At 34.6% G+C, this 20,161-nt stretch overlaps 2 protein-coding genes across 7 annotated transcripts in view; both read left to right on the top strand.

Annotated features, from left to right (window-relative positions):
• Positions 1–110: 110 nt before the first annotated feature.
• lins1 (lines homolog 1) lies at positions 111–12,462 on the top strand. Of its 2 annotated transcripts, none has more exons than XM_067400837.1 (8): positions 111–165; positions 318–375; positions 1,554–1,853; positions 3,988–4,077; positions 4,229–4,373; positions 7,437–8,015; positions 8,488–8,674; positions 11,196–12,462. In XM_067400837.1, the coding sequence occupies exons 2-8, from the start codon at positions 325–327 to the stop codon at positions 11,830–11,832; spliced, it is 1,989 nt and encodes a 662-aa protein (XP_067256938.1). In that variant the 5' UTR covers positions 111–165; positions 318–324; the 3' UTR covers positions 11,833–12,462. The 2 variants fall into 2 exon arrangements, with proteins under 2 accessions (XP_067256938.1, XP_067256939.1); XM_067400838.1 differs by lacking the exon at positions 111–165 and adding an exon at positions 209–227.
• Positions 12,463–15,704: 3,242 nt separating this feature from the next.
• The window catches only part of cers3a (ceramide synthase 3a), a 34,227-nt gene continuing 29,770 nt past the window's right edge, over positions 15,705–20,161 (top strand). For 3 of the 5 annotated variants that reach the window (XR_010896470.1, XR_010896468.1, XR_010896469.1), the window contains exons 1-2: positions 15,875–16,820; positions 17,205–17,260. Coding sequence is in view for 1 of the 5 variants with exons in the window: in XM_067401369.1 (XP_067257470.1) it covers positions 16,550–16,820; positions 17,205–17,260 (327 nt within the window). In the remaining 4 variants the exon portion in view is untranslated. The other 2 variants (XM_067401369.1, XM_067401371.1) reach the window with 2 other exon arrangements.

The raw sequence follows: 20,161 nt of genomic DNA, 5'->3' as shown, positions 1-20,161 counted from the left end.
ATACGTCATGCAGACATCATGCTGCTGCAAAATAATACGCCGAATGTCATGGTTTTGCGACAAATTTGGCTGTATAATGGCAAACAGCACTCCATGTGCTTTATGGAGGCGTTTGGTCTTTTTAGAGGAGTGTATTTTTTAATCACTGTTGAAGGAAAACTCACCGTGAGTCCTAAAATTGCTTCATTACAAATTCTGCTTTATCGCAGCATCTTTCTATAGATCACGTGGGTCACTGGATCTCTAAACAAACTCTACCGTCCTGTAAATATGAAGTTGTTTTTCTGTTTATGATCTTCTTGATGAATTCCTTGCAGGAGACTGATGCAGTGGCTGTTCAGGAACATTATACAGGATATTGAGACAGTAAATCATGTAAGAAAAACATTTGTGATATTGTTTTTGGAATAGCATACATAAAATGTCCTTAAGTAGTTTAACCTAGTATAGATAGATAGATCATGTTTGGGGAATTTTTGTACTTTTAAAACTATACTATTAAAACTGAATACTTGTAATCAATTACACAAGGAAAGAATCATACTTTTTAAACCTCGCAATATTTTTTAAAAATATAATAGTATAGTGTTGAATAATTATTCATAATTTCATCATGATTTCATAATTAATTCTGTCTTACTGAGCAAATAAGCCAATTAAATCATTTCATTGTAATTTTGCTGGCCATAACTTTGGTCATTCGTCATTGTCAGGAGTCTTTTGAAGCAATTGATTTATTAAAGGTGCAATATGTAAGATTTTTGCAGTAATATATCCAAAAACCACTAGGCCAGTGTTATTTGGGTAAAGTTGGTTTTATATTCGCACATTCGGACATCCGTATTCCATAGCCTGGTTAATCACACTACATTGGACATTCACAAGTAAATATGCCATTAAAACAATACTTGCCTATTTTGATCGACTGTGAAAAATGTTGTAAGTTGACAATCGTTGGTTGTCAATATCATGTCGCTGCTTAAAATTCGCCAACATTAATTTATTGCACATTTATTGAATTTATCAGAAGTCTGAATGTGCGAATATAAAACCAACTTTACCCAAGTGCGAGTGTTATATATTTTGTTCACTTGAGTACTTACAATATCCCAAATGTTTCCAACTATTTGTTAATCGTGAGAAAACACTCTCTGCCTGTCAATCATTTTTCACAGTCAGGTTTGCTGACATCAAATTGTCTAATATGTTCATGAAGGGGAGAGTTTTGTTGAAGAGGTGGGTTGGTATAATTCAGTGGCTTTAGTTTTATTAATGCATAACATCATTAATTTAACAAACCACAGTTCATATCTGCAGTCTTTTTGTTTAAATACAAGTTAGACTTGACATTTGATATTCAGCAGTGCTTTGGTCTGCCTGCATTGACACCATTTTCTTTAAGAGCTGCTGTGCAGCCAAAATTATATGCCAGTTATCAATGTAAAACTGCTTTGACACAATCTGCATTGTTACAAGCACTATAAAGGTGACTTGACTTGACAAGTTTCAAGCATGACTTACTGATTATCATTCTTCTGAACCTTTATTTTCAGTGTCCCATCATGGATGCTGCAGGATTGGATTTCCAAGCCATTTTCAGGCTGTTGCGTACAGGATCTGCTCCCAGCCTGAGCAGTGAAGAGCTCGCCAGCAGAATCTCATCATGCGTTGTTCAAACAGAAAACACTCCTGCTGCGTCTGTCACACACACAGACGTCATGTGCTTGTGTCTCACTCTTGTTGAAACCATCATTAACAGGCTGACAGCACAGAGTCTGCCACAAGATGTCACTATATTCTATGAAGATGTCATGAGGAGACTGTTTGGAGAAATGAATCTGATGGCAAAACTGGTATGTTTAATCAAATAAATAATAAAAATGTGGTTACACTTTACAATAATGTTCATTTGTAAAGATTAGTTCACGTATTAACTAATATGAACTAACAATGAGCAATACATTTGTTACTGTATTTATTCATATTTGTTAAAGAGTTGGTTCACCCAAAAATGAAAATTATGTCATTTATTACTCACCCTGATGCCGTTCCACACCTGTAAGACCTTCATTCATCTTCTGAACACAAATGAAGATATTTTAATTGAAATCCGATGGCTCAGTGAGGCCTGCATAGGGAGTAATGACATTTCCTCTCTCAAGATCCATTAATGTACTAAAAACATATTTAAATCAGTTCATGTGAGTACAGTGCTTCAATATTAATATTATAAAGCAAAGAGAATATTTTTGGAGTGCCAAAAAAACAAAATAACGACTTATATAATGATGGCCGATTTCAAAACACTGCTTCATGAAGCATCGGAGCACAAATGAATCAGTGTATCGAATCATGATTCAGATCGCGTGTCAAACTGCCAACTGTTGAAATCACGTGACTTTGGCGCTCCGAACAGCAGATTCGACACACTGATTAATTTGTGCTCCGATGCTTCCTGAAGCATTGTTTTGAAATCAGTCATCACTAAATAAGTTGTTATTTAGTTTTTTTTGGCGCTCCAAAAATATTCTCGTCGCTTTATAATATTAATATTGAACCACTGTACTCACATGAACTGATTTAAATATGTTTTTAGTACCTTTATGGATCTTGAGAGAGGAAATGTCATTGCTCCCTTCTTAATTTGTGTTCTGAAGATGAACAAAAGTCTTACGGGTGTGGAACGGCATGAAGGTGAGTAATAAATGACAGAGTTTTAATTTTTGGGTGAACTAACCCTTTAATGTTAGTTAATAAGAATCCAGTTGTTCATTGTTTGTTTGTTAGTTCACAGTGCATTAACTAATGTTAACAAATACAACACTTGATTTCCATAATGTTTGGTAAATGTTGAAGTCAGTATTAACTAAGATTAGTACATGCTGTATAAATATTGTTCATTCTTAGTTTAACTTAAGTAGTTAACTAATGAAACCATATTGTAAAGTGTTACCAAATTTTTTTCAGACTTTTTTTAAAGATATTTTGGTTACACTTTCTTTTTTTTTTTTTTTTTTTACAGTGTCCCTATTACACATATTATATATAATAATAACAGTATTTTATGCATAATTACAAGAAACTAACCCTAACCCTAATTGTATAGCAAGTATATGTTGCTAGTTAATATTCCTCAGTACTTATTTGTATAAGTACACTGTAACAAGGGCAACTTAAAAAGTATTACTAAAAGTGTTGTTTTTTTTAATTATTATCTATTATGATGATATTTCTGTGACAATTAAAGCACATTTCTTCCATATTTCTTATCTCAATGTTATTTACATAGAACTTTATACAATACAAATTGTTTCAAAACAGCTTCACATTAATTAATAAACAGGAGAATAACAATTAATGATGTAAACTTCTTCAAATATATAAAAAAGTTCATAGCTCAAAAGTCCTATAGCAAGATAATAGTGTTAATTCAGTTCAGAGTTAATTCAGTTCAGTTCCACAAGTGTGAATGTTCATTTATGATGAAACCGGTTCAGCTCTAAAGAAGACAATAGTGTCTTTATTCAGCTTGAGTCAGTTTAATGTTGATTTCGTTCAATAGTGGTGTCGGTGTTGCAAACTTCATCAGTTTGGAAAACAATTGATTCAGCTATAAAGCAGAAGACGATAGTATCATTATTCAGCGCAAGTTTGTCCTCATCCTATAATGCCAGTGCAGTTAAATCAGTTATATTGCTGGATACTAAGACAGTGGCAAGGAGTTAGGTGTTAGAAATGGAGGAAAAAAAAACCTTGGGAGAAACCAGTCTCAGTCGGGGGACCAGTCCTCCTCTGGCCAATAGATGAACAAAGACAAAATTGTGAAAAATTGATCATGATATGTCAAACGTTCAGTAAACATGTGACTTGGGCATGTTTGTGTGATTATACATTAAGCCTAGAGCTTAAAGTAGAGACTGATCCTAGAGAAGTTCATATCTGTCAGAGGAACATGTTTTGACCCAATTTACTGATGTCTTGATGCAGGTTTCCCTCCTCAGCTGTCAGGACCAACTGGTGTCTCATTTATCTGCAAAGTGTATGTCAGTCTATGTCATCAGTGACATTTGCATTAATGTGAGTATTGCTGCTGTTCATTAACTTGGACTGGCAATGTGTTAGACATACAGCTCATCTGGTAGTATTAGGGTTTGATAATGTTTTTCTTGCATGATCTCTCTCTTTATCTCAAGCATTGTGGGTTCACTACTGTATTTGTTGATTATAGGGAGGCAGCAGCTCGATCTGGAGACACGCGTGTGCTGAAGTGTTTCAGAAATCAACGGCCAGCATTGAACTGGACTCCTGTCTGTGGTCACTGACCGCTGTGATTAAAGGAGTGCTGAGAGCAGAAAAATGCCAGAATAAAAGAGGTACTGAAGTGTGTTCACATACAGACAGATGATTCAGACCGAGCTGCTTTATTATCCTCATTTTAATGTAGTGGAATTATGTAGAACCTTAAAGGTTTTATCCGAGGTGGCAAGAGAGCCGGGATCTCTTAAAAATGCGGATGATTGGCTGAATATGTAAAACTGGTAGAAAATATGAATTAAAATATAAAGAACTCACCCACATAATTTTTGCTTACATCTAAATCTAAATTAAAAGTAAATACTTAAAAACAATAATTGATGATTAGTAGCTAGGTTAAATTTCACCATGTTTACCGATTTGTTGATGAATAGTTGGAGAATAAGGTGAGGTTTTAATAAATAATAATAATAATCTTATTCTCATACCATTCTTTTTTTCATGTTGGTAAGTATTGTCTTATTATTATGTAATAGTATAATAATAGTGAAGCAATACCATTCGACATGAAATAATTAACTGTTTGAGAATAAGGTGAATATTATTACTATTTTTATTATTATTATTAAGTAATCTTATTCTCATATTATTTTTTTTCATGCCACAATTTTTTATTATTATTATTTATATAAATATAAAACAGTATAAACAGTATGAGAATAAGATGGCTTAATAATAATATTAATAATAATAATAGTCACGTCATTAGGGCTGCAACAATTAATCGCGGTTAATCGTTTGCAAAATAAAAGTATGTGTTTACGTAATATATATGTGTGTGTTCTGTGTATAATAATTATGTATATATAAATACACACACATTCATGTATATTGTCACGATCACCATCAGTTCCTGTCACTTCCTGGACTACATTCCCCATAATCCTCTCTGCCAATCACCTGCACTCACTCCACCAATCACTACACTAATCACCACACCCAGCTGCCATGCATTACCTGGACTATAAAAGACTCACACACTCATCACCTGATCGCGAAGTCTTGTTTTCACTTGTGTTACGTTTCTGAGCGTTTCCTTGTATCCTGTTTGCCTGTCTGTGATTGATCTTGCCTGATTCCTGTTTTACGACCCATTTCTGCCTGCCTCGATCCTTGCCTGTACCCTGACTACGACTCTGCCTGTTCCTTATTGCTCCTGTTTGTTCCTGTTTGACCCTGCCTGAACGACCACGCTCACTTCTAATAAAACGCTGCAGTTGGATCTTACTCTGAGTCCTGCCTTCGTTACATATATATTTAAGAAAAATGTTATTTTTATATATAAAATATTTGTTTATATGTAATATAAAATATATATAAATATATATGTATAATACATGCATATATTTCTAAACTTTATACCTGTATGTGTGTATTTATATATACATAATTATTATACGCAGAACACACACATATATATTACGTAAACACAGACTTTTTTTTTTGCAAACGATTAATCAGGATTAATCGTTGCAGCCCTACACGTCATTCTCAAACCATTATTTTTTTCATGTCCAAAGGTATTGCTGTATTATTAGTACTATTATATTAATAATAATTATAGACAATACCTTCCAACATGAAAATATAATAGTATGAGAATAAGATTGCTTAATAATAATAATAATAATAATATTAATAATAGTCACCTCATTCTCAAACCATTAATTGTTTTTATGTCAAAAGGTATTGCTTTATTAGTAGTATTATATTAATAATAATAATTCAACAGTGCTTTGATCTGCCTGCATTGACACTATTCTTGAAGAGCTGCTGTGCAGCCAAAATAATTTACCAGTTATCAATGTAAAGCTGCTTTGACACAATCTGCATTGTAAAAAGCGCTATATAAATAAAGGTGACTTGACTTGACTTGACAATACCTTCCAAAATAAAAATATAATAATATGAGAATAATATTAAAACAGTAACTTCCAGTATGGGAACAAAATGAGAATAGTAAGAGGATACATTATCAAAAAGTCTTATCAAACTGTATTTTTTCATGTTGGAAAAAAAGTTTTATTATTATTAATATTAACAATAATATTGTTTTATAATAATTTTTTTTATTATTGTTATTACTATTAGAATGGCAGGCAGTCAAACATCAGCTAGTAGTTACAAACAGTTATTTTTGAAACAATATAAATGATTTAAAAATGCATAAACAGGATTTGACTTCAGGTTTAATGCATAATGTCTTCAGATTAACATAAAAAGATACAGTATTGCATGAATTTACATTGGATTAAACAACTAAACTTTACCTTGTCATTTCAGAGGACATTATCTCTTAATGGGATAGTTCATCCAAAAATGAAAATTTGATGTTTATCTGCTCACCCCAGCGCATCAAAGATGTAGGTGACTTTGTTTCTTCAGTAGAACACAAATGATGATTTTTAACTCTAACCGCTGCCATCTGTCAGTCAAATAATGCATGTCAATGGGAACTTTGTCTATAAGAGTCAAAAAAAAAAAAACACGCACAGACAAATCCAAATGAAACCCTGTGGCTCGTGACGACACATTAATTTCCATAAGACACGAAACGATCGGTTTGTGCGAGAAACTGAACAGTATTTATATCATTTTTACCTCTAAAACACCACTATGTCCAACTGCCCTCCACATCCAGTTAGTGAGGTCAGAAAACACATTCAGATGACCGAAGTGATCTCTCCTGCTTTGCTTCAATGAGCGCGAGACATCACTGCCGTTGTCAGAGCGCGATCAGACCTCACTAACCGGATGTGGAGGGCAGTTGGACATAGTGGTGTTTTAGAGGTAAAAAATTATATAAATACTGTTCAGTTTCTCACACAAACCAATCGTTTCGTGTCTTAGGACATCAATGTGTCGTCACGAGCCGCAGGGTTTAATTTGGATTTGTCTGTGCGTGTTTTTTTTTTTACTCTTATAGTAGAAGTTCCCATTGACATGCATTATGCGACTGACAGACTGCAACGGTTGGAGTTTAAAATCATCATTTGTGTTCTACTGAAGAAATAAAGTCACCTACATCTTGGATGCCCTGGGGGTAAGCAGATAAACATCAAATTTTCATTTTTGGGTGAACTATCCCTTTAACTCCAGCTGCTTGTTTGTCTTCTCCGTAGATATTTTGACGAAGCTTCTTTCTGGATTGGATGCCTCCATCACTGACTTGCACACCAAACTTCTGACTCAAGGCGCACAAGACCCTCATAAAAGAGGACTGATGAATCTCTCTAAAACCATGTGTGAGTTCTTTGACCTCCTTGAGGTCCTCAGCGCTGCCCGGCTCAGATATGGAGTCTGTTCTTCTGTTCAGAGAGTCATATTCGTTGAGTCGCGAGCGCTCCTTCATGTCATGAGAGCTGACCTGGAATATTTTGTGAAGAAACGAGCACTGCTTTTCCTGAAGAGAAGTCTTCTGCGGAGAGCTGGGGACGATTGGGCTTTAGGTGAAGTTCAGTCCTCGTCACATGAAGATCACAGCCTGACTGAGGACATGTTGGTCATGGCAGATGGAGTGTTACAGGAAGTGAATGCAGGCTGGCTCAAAGAAGTGCCTGTGAAAGCTCAGGCCAGTTTCTTTGGTGGGAACTGCGATGTGGGACTCGCTGGGACACAGAAGGACGATGTGATTCTGAGATCTGTGAGCCTGATTTTGCTGAAGTCACTAGAAATGAACATCCAGTCGCTTCATTGGAAAGGTAACTGTCATAATAGTGTTTATTAGTTTTCACGGCATCATATTAACAACTAGGAAATGAAAGTTTGTTTGCCAGCTTGACATAGTCTTTACTCAAGAAAAAAAAAACATTATTTTTGATGTCTGAAAGTTACCAAGTTTATGCAGTAAAAAAAAAAGTAACAAAAAAAGTTTAGGTATATAGTACTGCTTGATTTTTTGCAACAAATCATTAATGTTGTTTCATATGATCATGCCACCCTGTGTTGTTATTGTTATTTATCTAAAACACTTAAAAATGTAAGAATGTTTGCTTGTGTGTGTGTGTGTGTGTGTGTGTGTGTGTGTGTGTGTGTGTGTGTGAAGCATAAATTGAACTTTCTAGTCCTTCATCACAGCTTGGTTAGAATGAAACATGCCATTTAGTCATTTACAATACAACAGCAGGGGGCAATGCATCTCTTCATAATACATGTGTTTCCTGTCATTTCCAGGAGCTCAGAGTGACATTGACGTCCGGCGGTATTTAACAGAGCTCATGACGTTCCTCCAGCGTCACGGGACTCTGGTGTCTGCAGATGCTCACGGCTGCTCCTGGGTGTCTGTAGTGTTTGCTGAGCAGGATGATGACATGATGGAATCAACCAAGACTTTGATTGGCTTGTATTTATATCAAAAAAGGTTTGGAAACTATTTTATACATCCTGTTATATGAAACTGTACCCAAAACTGTATCTCTTCCTGCTGAAACGGGTATTTCCAGAGGTAATGATGTACAGCATTGCTGAAATTAAATTTTACTCCAGTACTGCCTGTAAACATAGGCCAGGCCTATTAATATGCACAAAAAGTTTCAAAAGTTTGGATGATTTTTAACAATTTTTTAAAATAAGTCTCTTATGCTCACACTATTTGATCAAAAATACTGTAAAAACAGCAATATTGTGAAATATTATTACAATTTAACTGTTTTTTGTTTGAATATATTATAAACTGTAATTTATTCCTGTGATCAAAGCTGAATTTTCAGTATCATTACTCCAGTCTTCAGTGTCACATGATCCTTCAGAAATCATTCTAATATGATGATTTGCTCCTAATCAGAAATATTTCTGATTATTATCAATGTTGAAAAGTTGTGTATAATTTTTTCAGGATTGTTTGATGAATAGACTAGAGTTCAAAAGAACAGCATTTATTTGAAATAGAAAACTTCTGTAACATTATAGATATTTTTACTGTCACTTTTGATCAATTTATTGCATCCTTGCTTAAAAAAAAGTATTACCTTTTAAAGGTGCCATCGAATTGAAAATTGAATTTACCTCGGCATAGTTGAATAACAAGAGTTCAGTACATGAAAATGACATACAGTGAGTCTCAAACTCCATTGTTTCCTGCTTCTTATGTAAATTTCATTTGTTTAAACGACCTCCGAGGAACAGGCTAATCTCAACATAACACTGACTGTTACGTAACAGTTGGGATCATTAATATGTACGCCCCCAATATTTGCATATGCCAGCTCATGTTCAAGTCATTACATAAGGGCAGCCAGTATTAACGTCTGGATCTGTGCACAGCTGAATCATCAGACTAGGTAAGCAAGCAAGAACAACAGAGAAAAATGGCAGATGGAGCAATAATAACTGACATGATTCATGATATCATGATATTTTCAGTGATATTTGTAAATTGTCTTTCTAAATGTCTCGTTAGCATGTTGCTAATGTACTGTTAAATGTGGTTAAAGTTACCATTGTTTCTAAGTGTATTCACGGAGACAAGACTCGTTATTTTCATTATTAAACACTTGCAGTCTGTATAATTGAATTCTTTATAAATCTCTCCAACAGTGTGTAATGTTAGCTTTAGCCACAGAGCACTATCAAACTCATTCAGAATCAAATGTAAACATCCAAATAAATACTATAATTACGCAATTGGACATGCTGCATAACGAACACTTTGTAAAGATCCATTATGAGGGTTATATTAGCTGTGTGAACTTTGTTTATGCAATGATAGAGTCGAGAGCTCGGGAGGGGGCGGAGAGTGCGAGCAATTAAAGGGGCCGCAGCCTGAATCGGCGCATTTCTAATTATGCCTCAAAATACATTACATCTTGTAAAAAAACGTTTGATGGCACTTTAAAAAAAAAAAAAATCTTACTGATCCCAATTTTTTCTTTCTTTCTTAATAAATGAGGGTCACACTAGATTTTTTTCTCGATGCATACTTAAATTCATGTTTGGTGATATGTGAATTTGTAAATGAAGATGCATTTGTAAAGTATGTTCAGACAAACTTTACATGTTGGTTTGACAAACTCTTGCCTGAAAATTTAAAACACTTTGAATGTTATTATAGATTTTAAAGCTCATTGCATGGTTGATAAGTTGGTAGAGGTAGGTTTTGCAAAAAAGCTTTTTGGAGAAAATTATAGTCAATCTACGGATTTTGGGCAGACAGAGTTGATGTATAGAAAACTGCATAGTGTATGCTGAGAACAGACTTTACCGATCCAGTTGGAAAATATCACGTTTGATATTTTGAGTCAATTTTAGAACAGATATTGTTTTTTATTTGTCAAGTGTCTCATAGCAACATTTTTGAGTTTGTTGCATTCGGAACAACTTGAAAGTCTGGCAGCAGTTGATCTTGAGTTGTTTAGTGTACAATGCCCAATTTTTCTCTGTAACCATTTACAAAGTCGACAAGTGTATGATGCCTAAAGTATATTCCGATTCTAAAAATCACAAAGAGTGTTCCAGCCTTATGTTGTTCATTTCAAGGCAGTTGCTAGGGATTTTTTTGCTAAAGAGTTCTGAGTGGTTGCTTGGTATTAAAAGCAATGACAACGATAATGACACAGAGGAACAATATTGTTGGAATCACTTTCAGAAAGAGTTTTTCCAGTTGATAAATGATAAAAACAAACAGCCAATCAGAATCCATCCAGATTGAGCATTTAAAGTGGCAGACGACAAAACTAAAGTGCGTTCTTATGATAAACAGAAAGTTATTGTGGACACGAATATAGTCATCATTCTTGGGGTAAATGGACCTTTAAAGCTTTAATAGAATACGTTTTAAACAAAATGTTTTATTTATCTATTAATTTGTTAAGGAATAAAAAAAACTTGCTATTGTACAAAAATATAATTTAATGGTGAAAGTTTTTTTCCCCTCATCTTCACAGTTTGAGTTCGTCAGACTCGGGGGTTTGCGACTGGGGCTGTAACCCTCACTGTCATTTCATACTTCTGCTCCGCTCCCTCTCCTTCGACCACACCGTGCTACTTGACTTCCTCATCTCCTCGGAAACGTGTTTCCTGGAATACTGCGTCCGCTACCTGAAGCTTCTCCGTGAGGACTGGACAGGCTTGTGTAAGTCTTGTCGTCATATCGAAGACTGTGATTTGAACCTTGGTGCCACTAGAAGAGGAACTGATCCTTCCGTTCAAACTCGTCCTGCTGTTACAGAGACGCTGCATGTTGTTCCCTGCACTAGATCGCCAACAGGTAATGATGTCTCAGTTCCACGACTGGTTGATTATGGGAGCTCAGATGAATCCGATGATGCAGAAGAGCAAGCTTCTGACAGGAACTCTGGGAATACTGATGTAGGTTCTGGTAGGACAGATGCTGAAGTGGCGCTGGAACAAGTTGAGACTGAATATGCGTCCGAATCTCTGTTAGGTAAAGTGTTTGTGTGTCTTATGGACTTGAGGATGGCGGTAACCAGACTACATAATAGGGATCTTTTCCCCTACAACCCTACCTCACTTCTAAAACTGTTAAACAGCATTGAACCCCAGAGAAACAGGATTAGTTAGTTAGCTTTAACAGGGATAGATTATGACTGATCGAGAATGTCAATCTGTTCAGTTGCTGCAGTGAATAAACACACATCGCTGAACCAAAACTTTATTTTTGCATCAAAATTAATAAGGTATAGAGGGATTTAATAGACTTAATTAAATGAATAAATAATTAAATTATTAAATACAGAATGGAATGTTGCATTAAATAAAAGTACAATGAAGAATTAAAACAAGGTTGTGAAATGTATTCATCTGGTAACACTTTACAATAAGGTTCCATTTGTTAACATGAACTAAATAAAAAATACTTCTAAAGCATTTATCAATCTTAATGTTAATTTAAACATTTACTAATACATTATTAAAATCTGTTAATATTATTTAGCGGACCTGAGGTAACGTGAACTAACAATGAAAAGTTGCATTTTTAGTAATAAGATTAATAAATACTGTGACAAATATATTTATCTTTGTTAGTTAAATCTATTGGGACCTTATTGTAAAGTGTTACCCATTTTTTTTCATGTAAAAAAGATGTGAATGGCATGTTAAATTTAAAAACCTCATAAAATACAAGTTTCATTTTTCATTTCACTTTACATCTTATCTTACAATGCATCATACATATATTTGTCAGGTAAAATAAAAAAGGACATGAAACGCCCTGTGAAATATATACAAATTTCATGCATTTATTTTTTTGTACTTTTATTTATTTATTGCCAGACATATTCAAAAAATGTCATTATACACTACCCGGCATGACCCGCTATTTGGATTTAAATAGGGAAATACTTAAGAGTCTATGAATGGATCATTATTACAGTGATTATTATGTTTCTAGCATGTTATATGTTTGGCAACGGTTCTTTTAACCCTAAAAGATGGAGTGTGCAGCTTTTCATGGCCATATTCCAGGATGAAATGTCAAGATTCATCAGGCTCAAATTGTGAAAGAATTGTTGGGAGGGAGCATGAAGAATCATTTTCACACATGAATTGGGACTGACCTTAACCTCGGTGTAAGTTTTTGGGATGTGCTGGAGGAGACTTTACAGAGTGCTCACCTCTTGCATTGTCAATACAAGATCTTGACCAAAAATTGATGCACTTCTTGATGGAAATAAATGTTGTGATGTTATTTCCATCAAGAGGTGCATCAATTTCCGGTCAAGATTTGTATTGACAATGCAAGAGGTGAGCACTCTGTAAAGTCTCCTCCAGCACATCCCAAAAACTTACACCGAGGTTAAGGTCAGTCCCAATTCATGTGTGAAAATGATTCTTCATGCTCCCTCCCAACAATTCTTTCACAATTTGAGCCTGATGAATCTTGACATTTCATCCTGAATTATGACCATGATGTGTCTTCCTATATGAAAAGCTGCACACTCAATCTTTAAGGGTTAGAAGAACCGTTGCCAAATATAAAACATGCTAGAAACATAATAATCCCTGTAAAAATGATCCAATCATAGATTAAGTATTTGCCTATTAAAATTCAAATAGTGACTGTTTGTTTGTTTTGTGATGGTTGTTCATGAGTCTCTTGTTTGTCCTGAGCAGTTAAACTGAGCTCTGTTCTTCAGAAAAATCCTCCAGCTCCTGCAGATTCATCAGTTTTCGAGGATTTTTTGCATATTTGAACCCTTTCCAGCAGTGACTGTAGGATTTTGAGATCTGTGTTTTCACACTGAGGACAACTGAGGGACTCAAACACAACTATTAAAAAAGGTTCAAACATTCACTGATGCTCCAGAAGGAAACACGATGCATTAAGAGCTGGGGGGTGAAAACTTTTTGAATTTAAAGATCAAAGTAAATTGTACTTAATTTGTCTTTCGGGAAACATGGAAGTATCTTCTGTTGCTTCCGAAGGGCAGTACTAAATGAAAAAAAAAAAAAAAAATCAACAAAATAAGAAAAATTTGGACTTCTTCATCCTGTTCAAAAGTTTACACCCCTCTGCTCTTAATGCGTCGTGTTTCCTTCTGGAGCATCAGTGAATGTTTGAACCTTTTTTAATAGTTGTGTTTGAGTCCCTCAGTTGTCCTCAGTGTGAAAACACAGATCTCAAAATCCTACAGTCACTGCTGGAAAGGGTTCAAATACGCAAAAGATGCTTGAAATCTGACGAATCTGCAGGAGCTGGAGGATTTTTCTGAAGAACAGAGCTCAGTTTAACTGCTCAGGACAAACAAGAGACTCAAGAACAACCATCACAAAACATAAAAACAGTCGTGGATCATCAGGTAACCACACACAGTATTGAGAATCAGTGGTTCCCAAACTTTTGAACGGGATTATTTTAATAAATTCAGCTACTTTTTTGTCTTGTGAACTAAATGTAAACATCTTTTATGTAAAATATCTTACTCAGGACAGTACTAAACAAAAAAATAACATGCATTTTGTATGATTATTCACATTTTCACAGATTCTGCAAGGGGTTCCCAAACTTTCGCATACCACTGTATATGAACTGCAGGTTTATTCCACTGGCTGGGATGGTGGGATTAGGACCAACACCATCATTTAGCATTTAAATTGCATCACTAAGTCCAACTAATGAGAGCAAGTAAATTTCCATCAGTTCTCATGCAAATCTCCAGAATCAACAGCTTCAGAGGGAAAAGCACCACTACAGTACATCTCATAGCTGGTGCTTACATTGATGATTAGGCTTGTTAGATGATTAGACTCAACTTGAATGTTACTAGAGAATGTTAATTAATTAAATTAATTAAAGATCCCAGAGGATAAAACATTTTGGTCTACCTCTTCAATATAAATAAACCTGATTCAATTGTGCAACACTCAAATAATGTCGCTAAACAATATTTAGAACACACAGAAAAACATGGTTTACACTAAAATATGAAGCAGCACAACTGTTTTCAACGTTGATAATAATAAGAAATGTTTCTTTAGCAGCAAATTATGATATTAGAATGATTTCTGAAGGATCATGTGACACTGAAGACTGGAGTAATGATGCTGAAAATTCAGCTTTAATCACAGGAATAAATTAAAATTTAAAATATATTCTAATAGAAAAGTGTTATTTTAAATTGTAATAATATTTCACAACATTACTGTATTTTATCAAATAAATGCAGCCTATTTAGTATTTTTGGTTATAAATGCAGCCTTGGTGAGCATAAAATTTTATGCTCACCAAGGCTGCATTTATAACCAAAAATACTAAATACAAATAATATAATGCTACAAACCAAATGATCAGAGCAAATTAATTTTGCTGCAAATATATCTATTGCTTAGTACAAGCCAAATTAGATTAGAAAAGGGAAAAAGATTAAATATTGGTTCATTTGCAATGTGAACAAACGTGATTTATGTCAACCACAATGTATTGGTTGAGTTTCACCCATTCAAGAGACATTTAAGGACCAGAATTAATTTTTTTCTGTGTCATCATAGTAATCATATTGTTGGATTTATGTAGTTCATGATTAACATACTTTTTTTTTTGTTTACTTTTTATGCACCGATTCTATTACTGTGTTTGGTCACCACTTGATGTCCAATGTAAAGATTGTGTCCTGAAGTAAAAACTGCTAATTCCAGGTAGTGAATGGATGCAAGTACAGGCAGCGTGTTCTGCCGAAACACACCCCATGGCACTGAGTCATTGACTATCTGTAAGTCCTTTTGTCTTATCTGGTTGCGTATATGTTCACGCACTATCTCTCCCTCACCTTGCAGCATTATCAGTTGCACAATGCAAATGAGGTGAGTCCTTAGGGCGCAGTTTTTGTGTGTGCGTGTGTGCATGAGCGAACCCGCAGAATGCCTGTTAACCTACAGAAGGTAAGGAGGGAGGGGAAGAAACAAGCCAATTGCTACTAAGGCAGGGGTGTGACCGCAAAGTACTTCAAACAAAGAGCATTCCCGTGGGTCTTGAGCAGCGGTCCTGTCATGTTACGCACTTTCCCACCGTCAGCAGTGGGACGCAGAGCGAGCGGCGTGAGATTAGACGTTTACCTGAACGCTGTACTGAACCGCTGACAGGAAGCAGAGGTAAGCGTGTGGGTTTTCTTGACCTTGCGTTAATGCAGTGCCACTGGTTGTGACTTGACAAGAACAACTTTTGATCTTGAGTTTTAAATGAGAAAAATTTAGAAAATAAGAGGACTTTTATGTAAGATGTTTGGAAAGTGTCTCAAATGAAAAGTAGAGCTTGTGGAAACCTGCCTGTTCAAGAGCTTTTTGGGTTTTAAGACTGGAAGTAAGTGTTAAACCCAGGTTTTCTGTTGTTTCTATTTTTTTTATTTTGGCATTTTGAGAAGCTTCAGGTTTCATCTGCTCGTATTAAATTCTTTCTTCTTGCTTTCTCCCGAAATCTCTTGTGGTTGGCTTGGCACTAATCAAAATGTGATTAGAAAATTCTTGACCAGATTTAATCTGTGAAAAGACGCCCCTTATGAAAGATCTAAATAACTGGCCAAAGTAGAGGATATAAAATCTTTGAACTTTAGCAATTGCAACCCCATCATGGTGTCTTTTTATTTTTGTGTTTTACAAATGACAACTGCATTTTAAGTTGGGTTGTAATGCTAAAGTTTGAAATTTTTTATAAGCTTAAGTTAGTCGGTTCTTGAATTTGAACTATTCAGTTAATCTATCCTAGTTTCTTGTTATCACAAATAGCTAACAAAGAAGATAGTGGCTTTGTGATAGTGTATCATTAGAGTTGTGTGTGGCAGTAATGGGGTTGAAGGGACTGATGATGATGATAATCCTGTGTGATCTGTACATGTGGACATGGCTTTGTTTACTCAGCGTCTTGTTCAAACAGACTCTGAGCTCTTTGTTGTGTTCAGTTGACATGGTTTTCTGGTCATTCTCTTTGGTCATAGTACAGTCATGGAGAAAGACTGCCATTGATTGCCTGATCGAAGCCAAAACAATAAAAAGGAACAATTATATTATGGTTAAAGGAATGAGCAGATACATTAAAAGATCATCAGACTCCAAAGGTCAGCCATTAGATATGAGTTCAATAGTTTGGGTCGTTTTGAAACAGCATTTATTCGAATTAGAGTTCTTTTGTAACATTATACATTTCTTTACTGTCAATTTTGAACAGTTTAATGTGTGCATGCTTATTAAAAGTATTAATTTCTTTAAAAAAAATCTGACTTCAAACTTTTGAACAGTAGTGTACATGTATACTATTTTTATAATCGATCATTTTAAATGCTACATCTGTTGTCTGATAACTTCCAAACATCAGCCAAATAATTGCCCTTGCTGATAAATCGACATTTATTTCCAAGTCCAAAGCGGATAAACTAAAGTATCACAGTTTTATCTAAAATATGTCTGCCAATAACATCAGTGTGTCCACCATCTTGGAACAGTCAACGTGAATCTGCTGAGATTTATATTCCCGAAGAAATGGGATATCCTTTCAGAGGTGAGAGTGTGTTGGTTTCTGTTTTTATATGTACTAACATAATGTTACAGGTTTTGATGCTATTGTACCTTTTTAATGACTTGTTAGCTGATGCCTTCATCTTGTTTTATTGTGCTGAATATATATATATTGTGCAGATATAGATACTCATATGGTCACCATGATTTTGCCAAGTAAGACATGTTCCTGGATCAACATATTTGTCAATTCTGGAACAACATTCCAATCAACCAATCAGATTTGTGGGACAGTTTACCGTTTATGACAAGTTTAGGCTTGCAACCAGGGTTAGGTGCTTCTACATCAATGTTATTCACCTATCTTTCCCCTCTGATTTTTAGGGATAAGTTATGGGTAGGATTAGGTTTAGGGGTAGGAATAGGGTTGAGACTAAATTTCGAATTTCTTACTTGGCAAAATCACGGTGACCATATTCATACACAGTTAACTTTCTCTCGAATGTTCACGGACCAGTGTTTTAAATGTTCCAATATGGCGGACAGCTTATATAGCAGCCCATTGGAACAGCCACTAATGAAGCGTGTGTGTGTATTATATATATATATATATATATATATATATATATATATATATATATATATATCAGTACAGTCCAAAAGTTTGGAACCACTAAGATTTTTTTTTGTTTTTAAAGAAGTTTCGTCTGCTCACCAAGGTTACATTTATTTAATTAAAAATACAGTAAAAAACAGTAATATTGTGAAATATTATTACAATTTAAAATAACTTTGTACTATTTAAATATATTTGACAAAGTAATTTATTCCTGTGTTGGAAAAGCTGAATTTTCAGTATCGTTACTCCAGTCTTCAGTGTCACATGATCCTTCAGAAATCATTCTAATATGATGATGAAACTTCTTTTAAAAACATTAAAAATCTTAGTGGTTCCAAACTTTTGGACTGTACCAAGCCAATCAATGTTAACCCAGGATTTACAGTGCAGTTTAATATCTCAAAACCTGATACCCAGGATTAATTACTAACCCAGTCTGGACAGTGTGAAACTTCAACTAAAATAACCCAGGATTACGTTATAGTTCAATAATTAGTCTGTGCATACTTTCACTTGTGATAGCCTCATTAATATTTCCTTCTAGCACAGCTTCAGTGTATCACAACTAATACTTAGACGGTATTAACTTGGGTGTGAGGTGTGATTACGCATGGTGTAATTCACTAAATGGATCTGAACTTTAATTCACACCAGCTCAACTTGTATTCCCAGATCAGGTGGCTTCTCAGGTGTGTGTAGGTACATTAGCGTGTAATTTTTGCCTCGAGTCAACGTCGACCCTATTAAACACTGTTTTCAGTAGAAGCAGAGCTGTTTTACAGTAAACAAATTAGACAAGTCCTTTGCTAGAGCTCAAAAACTGGATTATCAGAATCTGCACAGTTATAGCCTATATATATATATATATATATATATATATATATATATATATATATATATATATATATATATATATATATATATATATATATATATATATATATATATATAACAAGAGCTACAGACTCTCAACCATTTTAACACATACTTTCATGAAAGTCTCTACATAATTTTATAATTGACCTTTTATTGTGTGGCATTATCAAAATTCTGCTTTCATCACGTTTGTTGTAGGTGTAGATGGATGCAGGAGAGTACTGTAAAATATTAATAATGAAAATAACAATCTGTTTTGGTTTATGGCATAAATCCAGTGCTGAATAAGCCTGATTTCATCATGACTGCTTCTTTAAAGGCTATATCTAACTCTAAAATTACTCATTTATTTCTTGATTTAAATTATATATTCAGCACACAAATGTTTATCATACTTTTGCAATGAAAATATTTTATTTCATTTTATGACATTATTATTTTATTATTATGCTAGTATTACCCTCCTTTTTTTGTTGTTATTGGATTTTGGCGTTTTTTTCCTTAATAAAAACTTGAACCTCCAATTTCCAAATATCTCCTATTTCATTTCCAAAATCTTCTCTCATATCTCTCTTTAAAAAATAATAGAAAAATCTTTTCTTGTAAGGTTCTACAGTCACATATTTATGAGTGCCCAATTAAACTTTTATGCTGTATGCTACAATGAAATGTTGTTTTAATTAATTCAGTACTTACAGTAGGATACAGTAGGTATCAATAATAATAATAATAATAAATAAATAAAACATTATGAAACTTGATGCACTGATGTATCATGAACATTAATTAAGTGCCTATAGAAAGTCACCATACCCTGTGAAAATCTTTACCTTTTATCACATTACACCCTGGAAAATAAAAATAAATAAATAAATAATAATAAAAAAAAAATCTGTTTTGAAATGTATGTACACATTATAACCATCAAAGTGAAAATAAAAGTGAGGATTATTAAAAATTAATGACATGGTTTGGTAAAGTGTAGTGGTTTTGATTACTTCAGAATGAAACCAGCTGTTTCTTGAAGATTCTGTTAGTAGTGAATACTGCAAAGAATTCACCATGGTTGGGAAAGTGCTTTCAAAAGGCCTCCAGGATAGAGTTGTAGAAAGGCACAAGTTAGGAGAAGGCTACAAAAACATTTCGAAGGCTTTAGTTCTCCCTCTGAGTACTGTTCAGAGCATCATTAAGAAGTGGAAAGCGTATGGCACCACCAACACATTGCCTAGTTTAGGCCGTCCGTCCAAACTGAATGACCGAGCCAGGAGGACATTGATCAGAGAAGCTACCAAGAGGCCAAAGGCAACTTTGAAGGACGTACAAGTCTTTATGGCTGGGACTGGTCGATCTGTGCATGTGACAACAACCTCACAAGCTTTACACAAAGCTGGCTTGTATGGCATGGTGGCAAGAAAGAAGCCTTTCCTGAAAAAGTGCCACACCCATTCT

Source organism: Chanodichthys erythropterus, chromosome 11, assembly GCF_024489055.1.
Source record: "Chanodichthys erythropterus isolate Z2021 chromosome 11, ASM2448905v1, whole genome shotgun sequence".
NCBI classification, from domain to species: Eukaryota; Metazoa; Chordata; class Actinopteri; order Cypriniformes; family Xenocyprididae; genus Chanodichthys; species Chanodichthys erythropterus.
This window is presented reverse-complemented; position numbering and strand designations above follow the sequence as displayed.

Excerpts from the sequence above, each read along its gene's own strand:
- lins1 (XM_067400837.1), top strand. The coding sequence starts at position 325 with ATGCAGTGGCTGTTCAGGAACATTATACAGGATATTGAGACAGTAAAT. Across the intron at positions 376-1,553 it reads ATATTGAGACAGTAAATCAT|TGTCCCATCATGGATGCTGC; the intron begins GTAAGAAAAACA and ends CTTTATTTTCAG. Across the intron at positions 1,854-3,987 it reads TGAATCTGATGGCAAAACTG|GTTTCCCTCCTCAGCTGTCA; the intron begins GTATGTTTAATC and ends GTCTTGATGCAG.